The following is a 15,260-nucleotide window of genomic DNA, read 5'->3' as shown; positions in this document are numbered from 1 at the left end:
TAATGAGGGACAATACATCTTTGGGAAATTGTAGTAGACATTAACAATGCGCTGACCTCTGACATGTGCGCCTGACAGGATTCAACACAAATATAATATCTTTACTGCCTGTCTTCTAAATGAATATTAGAGGATAATGTACTGGATTAAACATAATTGAAACATAAGCCTAATAAACTGCACCAAAGTCAACAAAACCATAAACACTAACAATGTAAAGAGACACAGGACCATAAATGGCATTTTTAAAAGGACTTCACACACTCGCGCTATTGAGATGATGACCTCATCTTAGCCCCCATCATCACACTGCTCTTTATGAGATCATGTATTGTAGGGATGTGGTGTGTGTTAAGTTTCATTTCTCACAAAACAGACTGTCATTCCACATTCATGTTTGTCTGAGGACCAGTCAACTTTCAAAATGTGGATTCTGGTGGTCATTTGGAATTATTTTTTATTTATTTTTTTCGTGGATGTTAAGTATTTTAGACTAATTTTTTACTTAGAGGGATTTTCAATATTCTGTCAGACTCTGATAGAGCAATAGAAGGCTACATCTATTCATCAAAGTAAAAAATGACTTTATATCTCACAATTGTGACTATTATTTATTTTTACTATCTCACTATTATTATTATTTTTTTACCTAGAGGCAGAAGCGGGGCATCAATAAATACATAAGTACAAAGTAAGATACCTACAGTAACACCTGCATGTATTTGTCGGTTTGTGACCTTTTTTTCTCTCTCATTCACAGGAAAAACTATCAGCAGTATCTGGTGTTGTTACACCTGCGTCATGCCGCTCAACACTTATACTGGAATATTTTAATTACCCTATGTTCTGACGGTTTTGATGAAAAGTTGTCAATATATTGTACTAATGAAAAGTGGCCAAGGTATCTTTTTTGGTATTTTAGAAAAGCCTCTGTTCATTTCCTGGAAGGAGTGAGTTTGCTCTGGGAGTCTCTCTCTCAGTTTCTGGCAGTCGTGTCGACTCTGTGTGTCGCTGTCAGACACGTCGCTGTTTCTCATTGTGTCCAAAAGATGCTGCTTTCTAAAGAGGATTTGGATGAATAGGAGAAAGAACAGAAGAAACCGAGAGAGGAATTACAGAAACAAAGAGGACAGGTGGAGGAATAAATACTGTTGATCACTTCACAGGAAAAAAGAAACTCAGGCCTTCTACATCCTCTGAAAACAGTTGACAAGTTTTAAAGGGATAGGCTATTTCAGTCGAAAATGACATTTTTGTTATAATTTACCCTCATGACCTCTATGAAACACAAAAGTAGATTTAATATCTAATATATTTACTGAAACTGTCAGAGTAGTACGATTGCTGCATTGGGATATTACTATTTGTTGAGTTGGCAGAATTTCTTTGTTGTTGGCAAGCTATTCCTTTAAAGGTGCTGTTACCTGTTTTCTATCGTATCAAGACTAGCGCTGCGTCTGAAATTGCATACTTCCCTTCTATATAACGTTAGTAGGCGCAGGGACGGATTAACACACGGGCCTACCGGGCACTAGACCAGAGGGGGGCCCAGCCGAAATACAGCACCTGCCAGAACGCGATTTCAACCGTGGGGGACAGAGGGCATGCCCATTCAGACAGAGGGGGCACGTGGTCCTTCAGATTTTTGAGCCAAGTGGATTTTGAATGCAGCTTCCAAAAGGCAAAAAAATAGCCGAATGATGTTTTTATATTTGATACGATCACAGCGGTGGGTTTAGAACGTTCAGTGCGGCACATCATCAGCTGCCAAATTCAAACCTGCGTTCGCGCTTTGGCTAGCGCTGAGCCAGAGTCAGACTCGTTTTTTTTTTTTTTACAGCGCTGCGCATTATGACCAATCACACACGATTCTGTTGAGCGTTCAGATGAGTCATCGCTAAAACACCTTTGTTTTGTTCAGTGCGCGCGCTCGCTGACTGAATTCTGCTCTCTGGCGAATTCTCTCATCAGAAACAACAAAAGTGCAGATGTGCGTAAGATGTAAGTAAGATATTAATTTTACAGTGTAAACATCTTCAGTGATTATAATTTAATATAATAATAATAATATAAGTTTTTGAGAGTGCTTGAACTCTGGCTAGACTGAAGTCAGTGATAATCTTCTTTGATCATGTAAATGTTCTTTGCTCTCTTTCTGTGCAATAAAAGTGTTATAATTAGTAATAGTAACTTACTATGTTTTTATTAAATTCACGCTAAATACAAAGTCAGTAGTATTACAAATATTTTATGGCAGGACACCCTTATCTGGTACTTAAAGGGATAGTTCACCCAAAAATTCAAATTCTGTCATAAATTACTCACCCTTATGTCGCTGCAAACCCGTAAGACCTTCGTTGATCTTCGGAACACAAATTAAGATATTTTTGATGAAAGGTGAGAGCTTTCTGACCCTCCATAGACAGCAATAGTCCTAGCATGTTCAAGGCCTAGAAAGGTACCAAGAACATTGACAAAATAGTGCATGTGACATCAGTGGTTCAACCGTAATTTTATGAAGCTATGATAATACTTTTTGTGTGCAAAAAAACAAAAATAACTTTATTCAACAATTCTTCTTCCCCGAGTTACCATCTACCGCCATTATCGAGAGTAACACAACGCATGCGTCGTGTTACTCTAGATAATGGCGTTAGATGGTAAGAATTGTTAAATAAAGTTGTTATTTTTGTTTTCTTTGCGCACCAAAAGTATTCTCGTAGCTTTGTGAAATTACGGTTGAACCACTGATGTCACATGGACCATTTTAACAATGTTCTTACTACGTTTCTGTGCCTTGACCGTGGTACGACCCTTGCTGTCTATGGAAGGTCAGAGAGCTCTCGGATTTCATCAAAAATATCTTAATTTGTGTTCCGAAAAAGAATGAAGATCTCACGGGTTTGGAACGACATGAGGGTGAGTAATTAATGACAGAACTTTCATTTTTGGGTGAACTATCCTTTTAAGTAAAGAGACGGGTTTTATGCGTAATTAATGGATTACACTAACATTAGGCTACTTTGCCCATGGCCGTTATAAAGTAGATCAACTAACATGATCTATAAAGGTGCAAAATGCATTTACTTACACATGTTTGAGAATCGAGTTAACAGGTTAGGAAATATTTCAAATTAAAAAGGAAAAATTACAGAGGGGGGCCTTTAAGGGCACCGCTGCGTCATAATCCGTCCCTGAGCGGAACCGTTGAGAAACAGAGTTGCGACACGCTTTGATCTTGCCGCCACACGGTCACGTGGTTAATGGAGCTCTCAATAGTTCCAAACAACTCCGCGCTGTCAATAAGTTTGATTGGGTTTAAGTAGGATAGACAGCAGTTTCACTATATTTGCAGCTATTTCTAGTGATTATTAACACATCATGTGCATTTATTGTGTACTGATAACTACGCTGATTAAGTTTTTTCAATCGCATTTTATTCTGGGGAGTGATGAAGAGACAGCATTAATATTTTTTCTAATATGCTTATTATTTATATTACAATTAGCGTAGTATTTAGGGTTAAAATAGAGAAAATGTTTTTACATTCCAGTGCGAAGAGGCAAATTAGACACCAGAAAAATAATATTCCTATGTAATGCCATGGTTTAACCACTAGATGCCCGTATGGCTGTTTCATAAATCTAGCCTAGATATATTTAGCTCTACTCCAGTTGCTGTAAAGAGTTTTACTGGTCATAATAGCTTATTTATTTTATGTTTTGCATTGTACATTTAGACATTATCAAACACTCAATGTTTATAAGTTTTGCTTTTTTAAATGTTGAATTAAAAAAGATTAATTACTCACATCCCAGTATTATTTTATGACATTTATGTAAGAAGACAATATAAGTGAATGTTAAAAAAGGCCAGCAAATACGGAATTTAACCCAATAATAAAATAACGTTTAAAAAAAACACAAGTCAACCAACTGCATTCAGGGAAACTCCTTGTATTCCTTTAATGGGCAGTCTTCACTGAAACTCAGCAGCTCCATGACACGCGTTACTTCCGCATTCCTCAGTTCCTATGGAAGCCTATGGGAGTGTTGCAACTCTGTTTCTCAGCGGCTCTGTCCCTGAGTAGGCGAAAAAACAGTATGTGAGGCGAGCAGTATGTCCGAATAGTATTCGAAAAACAGTAAGCGAAAAGTACCCGGCCATAGTGAAATCGCCCAAAAAGGGGCGGTGCTCCACATAATGTGACTTGTCTCCGACTGGACTACTGCAGTGTTGCCAATTTAGCAATTTTGTTGCTAAATTTAGCAACTTTTCAGACTATCCTAGCAACTTTTTCTTTCAAAAGCACCTAGCAACAAATTTAGATATTTCTAAAACTTATTTGGCAACTTTTAGCTATACTTTTGATAAGTGACATTTCTATCAAAATCACACCCAAAGTGGAAACCAAAGATGCCTAGCAGTACACGGATCACATGAAGCTGCTATTTGCAATTGTTCAATTTAATAATAATATTTATAATAATTGAATAATTGTTCATTTATGATACACCTTGTTAGTAGCTTGTACCTGAGATTGTTGATCAGTTAGTACACTAAGAAAAATATCTAGAAAAATGGAAAAGGTACTAGTAATTTTCCAGGACATTATCCCTTATCCGTTGTGTAACCCATGTAACCTAAAAACACAAAATACAATGCGTATTAAAAATGCAGGTAAAGAAAAACCTGTGGAAAAATCAATATGGAAAATGTCTTCATATTAACATAGTACATCGTGCCCCGTTTGTACACTTTTCTTAGAGTGTAGCATATTAACGAAGTCCTAATACACTGCTTAAAACTATAATTGTTCAGAATGTGTAGTTTTACTAGTTTACTAGCTAATAAAAAAAACTTAAATTGTAATCGGTCAAAAATGTGTAAGTGTTCAGTAATTCAATGTTGTATTTAAATATACAGTTATTTATCTATATAATATTATATTATGCATTTATGTCATAATGTTAGTATGACATTTCCTAACTCACAACTGCCTCGTACTGTGGGAGGATAAACAGCTGGGATGTGGCGTGTCTTGAGTTTCATTTCTCACGAACAGACTGCCATTCCATATTCACGTCTGTCCGGGATCACAGCCATCATCAGAATGTGGATTCTGTTGGTTATTTGGATTATTTTTTTCGCAGATGGTAAATATGACACTTAAGATGGATTTTAAATAGCCTATTCCTTCGTGTATTTACATGGCGCTGCCTCGAAGTAAAACAAGTAGGCCTAATCGTGAGAGGTGTTTCTCACAATTTAAAACTATTTCTGATAATTGCCATTTTTGTTACTGTATTTCACAACTGTGACTTCTTTTTGAAAGTCACAATTAGTCTTCCTTTTTTATTTTATACTCTAGGTGTAAACTTTTTAAACATTAACATCTATGCGTTTGCTTGTTTTATATGCGAGTCTTTCACATTCGCAGGAAAAACTATTGGCGAGTGTGGTTTGGTTCTTCATGCATTAGCCACAGCCGTGTGTCAGCTGTATCTGGTGCCGTTACACCTGCGTCGTGCCGGCCAACACTTGGTTAAAGCTTGGCGTATTGATTTGACCACTGATTGCATTAATGAAAATGCAATCTTCTTTTTGGGAACTATTACTTGAAAAGTGCTATATACGATTTAACCATTTTGCTAATCATTTCCTTGCTTGTGAATTAGGCACTGAATTAGACCACACTCTTTCTGAAACTCCACTTTAAGATGTACACAAAAAGTACTCAAAAAAGAAATCAAAGAAGTACCATCTTTTTGGCACTTTTCTTTTTTGTTTGTTTATGTACACTTATCTTAGCATATCTGTGTGTATGGCTGAAGGCTTTCTGTTCTCATCTTGTAAAACTATTATTTCATGTTTCTTTACATACAGCAGTAATCAAGATATTACAATATCATACAAAAATATATTTTTTGCTAACAATTACGCAAGTAGAAAATGATTTCATTAAACAGTTATCAAAATTAAAAACCTGATAAATGACATGTTAAACATGCATTTTTACATTCATACTTTAAAGATGAGCACACCTTAATATCTTTGTGTTTTTTGCTGTTGAATACCATTAATATCTGTATGATTTTCACATCATCTATGAAATTAAATCATCTATACTGCAATAAGAGTTGAAAATAAATTATGTTCTACATTTAGAGCAGCTACTGCAGGTTTGTTCTGTGTTTGACACTAAAAACTCATACAGTACTTATACATATTAGCAATTCTACAATAAAAGAATTGCGAGTTGCTGTCGTCTGATTCTTCTCATCACAGTCTGGCGTCTACACTGATCTCAGGGGTCCATCCATTACCTGTAATGAAGAGGACGATGTACAGCACATTACTCTACACAATGGAGCAGAAATACCCTTTAATTTGCAATAGAAATCTGTAGATCAGAACAAAAAGCAATCGATAATCTTACTCCGCATGTCCCATATTCTCTTCACCGCAGATTTATTCACTCTGAACTCATTCTGGTCATCACTGAAAAACAAAGTAAGACGTTATAATTATCTTATTCCTATTCCAGTTTCAAATTTCATTTCTTAGATGTGTGTTGAAGCGGTTTACACTTTAGTTTTGGTCACAGCAGCCATCCTGAGCAAAGCTGAGAGAACATTCTTCTGTAGGTCAGACGATAAACACTCATACGACTGAACTTCACCTGATAAGAGAGACATACTGACAATAATGATCTGTTTTAATTATAGCATCATCTGATTTCATTAATCTGTTACATAAGTCACAAGATTATTTCACAGATATTGCCAGAAATCTCCAACTGGAAATGACCCACACCTGAAATAAGGAGCTTCATGATGAAACTGCGGATGTTGGTTGAAAACGTCTTCTCTCTCAATGTCTGCGAACTCTCTTCACACAGGTACCTAAACACCACCTAGACACACACAGCTGCATTTATATTAAAGGAGTAGTTCAGCCAAAAATGAACGTTTTGAAAAATGTACTCATGCCATCCAAGCTGTAAATAAATTAGTTTCTTCATAAGAACAGATTTGGAGAAATGTAGTATTACATCAGTTGCTCAGCAATGGATGCTCTGCAGTGAATGGGTGCCGTCAGATTGAGAGTCCAAACAGCCGATAAAAACATCACAAGTAATCCACACCACTCCAGTCCATCAATTGATGTCTTATGACTAAAATATGAGTCAACTATCCATAATATTGTTTTGTCCAGTGAAAAAGTTGTCTTGTCTGAATCAGGAGAGAAATATGGACAGATCAAGCACTCTTTTACGAGTGAAAACAGTTCTAAACAAATATGTTGGTGGATTTTGATGTGCGAGAACAACAGGGTTAATAACAGCGTTAATATGGATAATGCACTCATATTTTAGCCAGAAGCAACGGTTTGAAGTCAAAAACGCCTTAATAATGGATTTGTTTTTTACAAACATGCAGCTTTTCACATCACAAGATGTTAACTGATGGACTGGGAGTGGTGTAGATTACTTGTGGATTACTGTGATGTTTTTATCAGCTGTTTGAACTCTCAATCTGACGGCACCCATTCACTGCAGAGCATCCATTGGTGAACAAGTGATGCTACATTTCTCCAAATCTGATGAAGAAACAAACTCATCCTAATCTTGGATGGCCTGAGGGTGAGTACATTTTCAGCTCATTTTAATTCTTGGGTGAACTATTCCTTTAATTCTGGTGCATTCAAACATATTGTTACTAGCCAATGCAGATGGTGAACTGCCTGGACAATTGTGTAAACGACAACAATCACCTGGTAGCTCTCAATGAAGGGCTGCAGAATCGCTCTGAGGAAGATGATGGTTTCTTGGCCATTGTCTCTCACATAGATCTCTTCATCAGAGCGGCCGATTACACCAGACTCCTGTAGCAAAGAACAGCCCTCCTCAAAGTCCTGAGAGAGAAACGGATGTTTAGATGGATGTCATGTGTTTAACAGCGTTATTTAAACAGTGTGACTCACCTGAAGAGCTTGACCAGGAATTACAACTAACTCATTGGAAAAGAGCTCCAGCAGGAACGTAAAATTATTAAAGATGTCATCTAGAAAGTAAACAACAGTGGCATTGGTTCAAATGTTTGACAATAATAATTCATTTATTCACCCTCATGTCATTCCAAACCTGTTTGACTTCTTTCTTCTGAAAGAACAAAACGTAAGCACGCTGCTCTTTTCACATTTAAAGTGAATGGGGACTGAGGCTGTTGAGTTCAAAAAATGACAAAAAAAGTGCCAAAAGAACAATAGAAATAGTAAATACTATTTTTGTGCTTTATCCTAACTGTTCTTGAGTCGAACAATAGCTCTATGTAAGGATCAAACAGACATTTAAGTCATTTATTCACTGAAAATCTTCTGTTTTAAGTTTGAATAGTCACATGCAACACTATTATGGTGCTTAGAAATCAATAGACTTTCTTCCATGTATGAAAAATAATTTCTTGGAAATTCCTCAATTTCCCACAAAAGAAAAAAGTCAGCATTTGGGATATAGTTTGGGCCATATGAAATCCATTTAATTTTTTCCCAAGATCAAATTGATTTTATTTCCCAAAATATATATATTTGTTTTATTATAGATCCATTTTATTATATTCCCCAAATTTGGATTCTGTTTTAATAATTTATATACGTTTTTAATAATAAAAAAGGATGTCTAATTGAATTTACAGAACTGTTTGAATCTTTATGCTTTCTTTGTTTTATGATTTAATACAATTGTATTATCAAATTCCGCATTATACAATAAATTCCATTTTTGTGACTGGATTCCAGGATTCTGTCCACATTGCAGAAATCATAGGGCCCTACGTAGTTGACTTCCTGTGATACGACTCACCTGTCCTATGGCTTGCAGCTGTTGTCATAGCAACCGCCACCATAGCTGGTCTTGTGAATACATGTACTGCTTGATTCCTGTAGGAGGCGCACATGAGCACAGCAGCAGCACGTCTGAACACGCCCTCCTCTTGAGTGACAGGCCCCGGCCCCTCCTCCTCCACTAAATAGACACGCCCCCTCTCACAGCGTACAACTGAGTGATGCAGGCTCATGCTCGATGACATCACCTCAGAATCCGAAACATTCTCTTCAAATAAAAAAAACGAGGGGAAAATGGTATGTTTTGATATACACAAATATACTTTTAAATGATAAACACTGTAAAAGTAGATTTAGTTTTTTTAGTTTACACAGAAAACTAAACTAGTTAGAGACCTTTGGAAAGAGCTCATGAATATTCCAACCGTAGAGAAGTACACAGCTTAAATTCTATGATGTTAGTGCTTTGTCTGTGGACAGCATCTGCTGTTGATTTTATGGCAGAAAATAATTTGACTCATTTGTCAGTTTCTAAAAGCGAGCTGAAATGTGTTTACAATAATGCACTTACAGTACAGTGGAAGTCTATGAGACATTCCAGAGGGTTTACGGTTGTAAAAGCAATTATTCTGTACAAAAATATGTATTATTTGAGCTGTAAAGTTGTCTAAATGTTGTTTTTAGTATTGGGAAATTTGTTAGAAACTGATGAAGTTCTGGTTATGATCAAGTTTTTCAACATCCATCAGAAATAACTGCATTTACATGGTCCGAATAGGTGGTGAAATATGAGCCATAATTTTGAACAGTTCGTAAGTGATTTTAATCACACTCATCTCATGTATTTTTGTGTAATCTTCAGTTTTGGCTTGTATTTTAACATCTTGCCTTATACAGTAGACGTCGATTGTAAGTACATCAGTGCAAATAGGATTTTTCTTATTCAAACTGACAAATGAGTCAAAAATACTTTCTATGCCAACTGACAGCATGCAACAAAAGCTGTCTATAAAGCACTGAAGCCACTAGCTGATTGTATTTTTGTAGGATTGTGTAATGCGATCCCACGTTTACTTATAGAGCGTCATCTCTACATGCATCCTTACTGGGCCATCTGAGATGAGCTCCAAACCGCAGGGCGAGTCTCCTCAGCCACAGGGTTTTATGGGTCAGCAGGTCCAAATCAATGCCCTGGAGGTTTTGAAGGAGAACCACGGCCATCAGGTTCCAGGCGCTCAGTACCACATTTCTCTCCTGCAAACGGATGATCATGTGGGCTAGACCAGATACAAACTCCTGCATCTCCTTACTGGGCTTCGTAGGCAGGTCTCTGTTAAAGAGACAGAAGCAAAAAGAGTGAGCATACTACTACTTCTGCAGTATGGAGTATGTATACTTTGTGTAGTTTGCATGGAATACCAAGATGCAAAAAACATGCAGGATGGCATTAGACACACACTGTGCATAATACTGTATATCCCACAATGCACTGCACTCAACTTGACCTTGCATTTGCAGTGCGGGGACTGAATATCAATCATGGTTTTTAACTCTTTCCCCACCACTGACGATATTTTCTGTCATTTATTGCACAACACTATTGAGTTATTCTGCCAATCCTTGTTTTCAAAAATCTAAATTTCTTTAAACAGAGGCTCTGTTCTTTTTTTTTTTTTGGGATATATAATATTTCATACAACAAAATAATGTGTCATGAAAGATTTGTGAACATGATCAAAAATGGTGGCTGGAAATTTAAAAATAACACTCTGGCAGGAAAATAGTTCAAATCTCTATTTTGACTCATTATTTGATCAGACTGGCAAAATTTTTGGACAAAAATAAAATATAAACATAAAGCATAACAAAACTGCAAAAACGCTTAAACAATTAATTCAATTTATTCATTGAATTAAGTTTTGTTGTTTTTATTTAATAATATTTAAATACTTAAATACATATATTGAAATATTTTATTCATAATAAATAGCCCAGCTTTGGGAAGCAGCAATTTAAATAATTTTTCACTGCAATTTCACATAGTATTTTTTTTTTTTTAAATAGACAAGTGTGTGAGTGAATCACAGAGACACTATTAGAATTTTTATTCATATTTTGAATTCCTTTTCGTTTGTATATTTTCGGTTTTCATAGTTTTTATTGTAGTTTGTTTTGTCGTTTTTATTACTTTTTGTAATGTTTATGTAGATTTTGTTCATTTTTATTTGTTTTAGTTATTTTATTACATCCAGTTAAACTTCATAAAAATGAGAAGTGTTGTCTAGGCAAGAAGTTGAAATAAAATAAGCTTAAGTTTGTATATTTTATTTCAATTAAAATGTATTTTATTTCAAGTAATGAAAGTGGTTTTTATTTTTGTTTTTTTTATGTTTTAGGTTTAGTTTAGTTTACTAACTCTAGTGTTTTTATTACCTGGGCACCAGATTATACTGTCTGCAGTTTATTTTTCCCTTCACCAGGTCTCTGACTGACACAGGGTTGCCAAAGAACACATGCATGCAGCCATAATCCTCCTTCAGCACAGTCCTGGCCTTCAGCAAAGCCTGCAGATGCACAGCAAGAGCTCAGAACCAAGTTCATTCCTATATATTTTGAAATGCATTAGACTTTGGCTCTCTTTGTGTTTTTCACAGACTGTACCCCTGTGGTCTCTTTTGGTTTAGGCACACCCAGCAGCTCATGAGCGAGGAGCGACTCTTCCAGCATACGCTCGTAACTGATGCTGATGGGCACCAGACTGATGTCAAACACCTCTCCTTTAAAAAAAGGCTCTAGCACCATGTGCAACATTCCTGTGAGGATCCAAACACAGCTGGAGAACATGCAGAACCCCACATTTCCAGATTACCATCTTAACCACAAGCTTACCTAGTTTTGGCGTGAGAGATTTCAGCGTTCTGCTACGTAATCCTTCAACATAAAACTCTAATGGAGCATAACCTGTCTGCAGAAAAACAACTACTGTGAGTGTCAACGCTAATTATATTTTGGGGGCTAAATAAGCATTTTTGTAGTACAACATACAATAGCTATTTCCAAATACTTACTCAGGAGTATTTTTAGGGCTCTTTAATAATGTGCACTGATTAATTGTGCAAAATAGGACCAGGATCATGCAATAATTTTGATGTAATAAATTAAAAATAAAGCACTAAAACTAATATTTTAAATTCCACAAGTGAGTTTATAATATACAGTATGAAAATTGATATTTTGAGATTTGTTAAAAATTACATTCAACAGTGTAAAATTATAAGTGTTATAAAAAGATATAATATTAAATATATTAAATAAAAAATTTATTTTGTACACCCCTGTATAAAATATAAACTCTATTTATGTTTAAAAGTGACAGTAAAGGCATTCATAATTTTACTTTAAAAAGTCTATTGCAAATACATGCTGTTCTTTTGAACTTTCTATTCATCAAATAATCTTGAAAAAAATGTTTCAAGGTTTTCACAAAAATATGAAGCAGCACAACTGTTTTCAACATTGATAATAATAAGCAATCAGCATATTAGAATGATTTCTGAAGGATCATGTGGCACTGAAGACTGGAGCAATGATGCTGAAAATTCAGCTTTGATCACAGGAATAAATTGCATTTTAAAATATATTCACATATTCAATTTTAAATTGTAATAATATTTCACAATATTAGTGTTTATCCTGTATTTGTAAACAAAAAATGCAGCCTTTGTGAGCATAACAGTCATCTTTTAGTATACAGTGGTAGTGTACAGTAATTTCTAGAAATTTCTAATAATAAAATACGGACTAAATTCTCACCCGCACAATGGTTCTGACGTACTCAGAAAGCACCGCCCAGTACAGCTTGTCTGAGCCAATGGCACGACGGATAAAGAACGCTCCTGACCGCCGAAACATCTCACCAATCAGCTTCATCCCCATCAGAGCTGTAAGAGAAATAAACATGGACAGATTTGGATAGTTGTGAGTAGAGAAATAATTTACTACCACAGCTGGAATACAAGTTATTAAATCCACCTTTAGTGGTGCACAAAGCAATTATATGTTTGTGTTTTAACATGACAGCATTTAGTGGCATTTCAAATATTTGTCGAAAATGTCGGTCATTACTTGGTGCATCCAAGTACATTCAAAATATAACCTGACCACCTACAATTACATAAAAAAATCAGTAGATACTTGCGAATTCCAGCTGCAATGACGGGGATAGAGAGGTCATAAGTGAACATGATGTAAGACAGAACAAGGAAGTCCATGTAGCTCCTGTGATTGGGCAACAGGATGACGGGATACTCCTGAATGGCTTGCTGGAGCTGAATGATGACAGAATTCAGTGAAGCATTCCTTTTAAAAGAGAATACATTTTTAAAAGGACAGAAACTCTCACCCGTGTGAGTCCATCCTCATTGACGTGTATAGAGCTGAAGACGCTCTTAAAAACTTTGTTCATTATGGAGCCCAGCAGACGAATGAATCCCAACTGAAGGTTTTGACTCATCTCGTCCAGCAGCGCAGAAGCCTCCTCTAGAAGCGCCTCACGCGGTTCTTCACTCTCAAGCATGATCTGTGTGTGTGAGCGAGAGACGGTGAGAAAAACTTGTATGACATCTTCCTTTAATAACCATTGCTCTCTCTCTCACCTCTTGTATGACGTAGCTCAGGTACTGTGATTCAAGCACCATCCTGTTTAGAGCGGCAGCTGAAATGGGCGTGGCCCCACGGTATGGCTGAGGGTTAAAGGTCCGGAAGGCGTAGCTTAAGTCACTGCTCCGCCTCCTCTCCTCCAGAACGTCAAAGAAGCCATCAGCTTCAGCACTCTAATACACACAATATTGCATGTTCAATAAAGTCGAAATTTAAATAGCTCATACATTAACAGTATCAAACCAGCGAGTGCAAAACATATTTTGGTTGCTTTTAGGTTTACATATCTGAACAGCCCAAAATTAACATAAATTTGATTAAAAAAATTATATTTTAATTTTATACAACCAAAATAAAACATTGTGAAATTGCCTAAATAATAGGTTTAAGTAGACTCAAAGCGGCAATATAACGCTTTAATACATACCCAGATAACAATGGTTAAAGGTCAAAGTTATGTTCCAGTAATGTTAATAGAACGTTCATTTAAACTTATCTGGTCTTTAATAACGTTTGCACAAAAACGTTATTTATACATCTTTCATAGACATTTTTTTCTAAAACGTTTTAGTTAAACTTTCGTATTTGTTACGATTTGTATTAGAACATTCAAAAGTATGTTCCCATAATGTTTGCAAAATGATGAAATGGAACATTCTTAACGTTTGCATAATGTTTTTAAAACATTTTTAAAAAACTGGAAGTTTGGAACGTTTAGAGAACATTCAGAAATACCGTTTTATATCCTAATGGGAACGTTAGCTAAACGTTCTTAGAACGTCTTTTTGTTAACTTAGCTGGCTAAAAACAAACCATTCGAATAAGAGCTTTTAAAAACGTTTGTGGGGCGTTATTTGTCTACTTCTCAAACACAGAAACAAACAAAATGTTGTTTCTAATTATAATTCAAATTATTCAGAATTCAGAAAGGTGAATTATTATGAAAAAGCTAAAAACGCGTCCTGCGTAGCTAGTTTATAAAGGTTTCCGTCTTTTTCAATAAAGGAAGCGAAACAAAAAGTGAAACAAAACCGCTTTTCTCACCGTGTTCATACTGCACAGGTAGGCTACTTAAAATTAGTTAGCTAGCCTATAATAACCACCAAAGCGGTGTAACGTTACACTTCAAAGCGTTCTTCGTTAATTATAACAAAAGCGATATAGTTCTGGCACGTCGCGTTGTGTCGCTCTACTCTCGTTATTATAATACGCGTCCGGAGCAAATAAAATAAATCAAAAAAGATAACTAAACAACAGACAGATCATGTTCATACCAGTCGCTCCATGTCCCATGCAGAAGCAGCAGGTAATCTGTTCTTCTCTCTCTCCTCTGATGTGACAGTGAACCTGCCGACACTCGGACCGATGCTTGTGCACCAATGAGCGAGCGCACCGCGGGAACGCCTCCCGTCGCGTGACCTATTACCCCCAATAATCTCCAACTTTAAACAATGTGTCAAAGATGATCACATTGTTAAATAGTATAATAAACATTGTAATGTAAGTTACTTTATTATTGGTGAGCTGTAAACCTATTTCGTTTGGCGGATCATAGATTGTGTTTTAAGTCATTCTCATACGATGAAGAATTTTACCTGTATCGACTGAAAAGTGATAAACGTTTTCCATAAATGAAATAAACTGAAGCATTAATCAGAATGCCAGTATATTTAATGTTATGGTTTATTGAAGAGCAAAACAGATGAATTTCCACCTGAGAATATGATTTACTGCTCTTTCACTGAAAGAATATCAGA

The 15,260-nt window shown here is 36.0% G+C and overlaps 1 protein-coding gene across 2 annotated transcripts; it reads right to left on the bottom strand.

Moving 5' to 3' along the window:
* Nucleotides 1-4,990: 4,990 nt before the first annotated feature.
* LOC107719367 (dihydroxyacetone phosphate acyltransferase-like) lies at nucleotides 4,991-14,859 on the bottom strand. Of its 2 annotated transcripts, XM_016526773.1 has the most exons (16): nucleotides 14,778-14,859; nucleotides 13,500-13,676; nucleotides 13,247-13,423; nucleotides 13,043-13,172; nucleotides 12,658-12,785; nucleotides 11,734-11,809; nucleotides 11,506-11,657; nucleotides 11,278-11,408; nucleotides 9,951-10,174; nucleotides 8,864-9,112; nucleotides 7,987-8,066; nucleotides 7,777-7,917; nucleotides 6,817-6,916; nucleotides 6,589-6,682; nucleotides 6,440-6,501; nucleotides 4,991-6,326 (listed from the first exon to the last, which is right to left on the bottom strand). In XM_016526773.1, the coding sequence occupies exons 1-16, from the start codon at nucleotides 14,787-14,789 to the stop codon at nucleotides 6,283-6,285; spliced, it is 1,977 nt and encodes a 658-aa protein (XP_016382259.1). In that variant the 5' UTR covers nucleotides 14,790-14,859; the 3' UTR covers nucleotides 4,991-6,282. The 2 variants fall into 2 exon arrangements, 1 of the variants encoding a protein (XP_016382259.1); XR_001637510.1 differs by lacking the exons at nucleotides 4,991-6,326; nucleotides 6,440-6,501 and having other exon boundaries at nucleotides 6,601-6,682; nucleotides 6,817-6,930.
* Nucleotides 14,860-15,260: the final 401 nt, after the last annotated feature.

Source organism: Sinocyclocheilus rhinocerous, unplaced genomic scaffold (assembly GCF_001515625.1).
Source record: "Sinocyclocheilus rhinocerous isolate Xijiao unplaced genomic scaffold, SAMN03320098_v1.1 scaffold303, whole genome shotgun sequence".
In the NCBI taxonomy this organism is placed as follows: Eukaryota; Metazoa; Chordata; class Actinopteri; order Cypriniformes; family Cyprinidae; genus Sinocyclocheilus; species Sinocyclocheilus rhinocerous.
The sequence above is the reverse complement of the archived record's forward strand: the minus strand, read 5'-3'. Positions and strand labels throughout refer to the sequence as shown.

Excerpts from the sequence above, each read along its gene's own strand:
- LOC107719367 (XM_016526773.1), bottom strand. Across the intron at positions 12,786-13,042 it reads CGTCATTGCAGCTGGAATTC|CTCTGATGGGGATGAAGCTG; the intron begins GCAAGTATCTAC and ends TTTCTCTTACAG. Across the intron at positions 11,810-12,657 it reads ACGTCAGAACCATTGTGCGG|ACAGGTTATGCTCCATTAGA; the intron begins GTGAGAATTTAG and ends GTTTTTCTGCAG.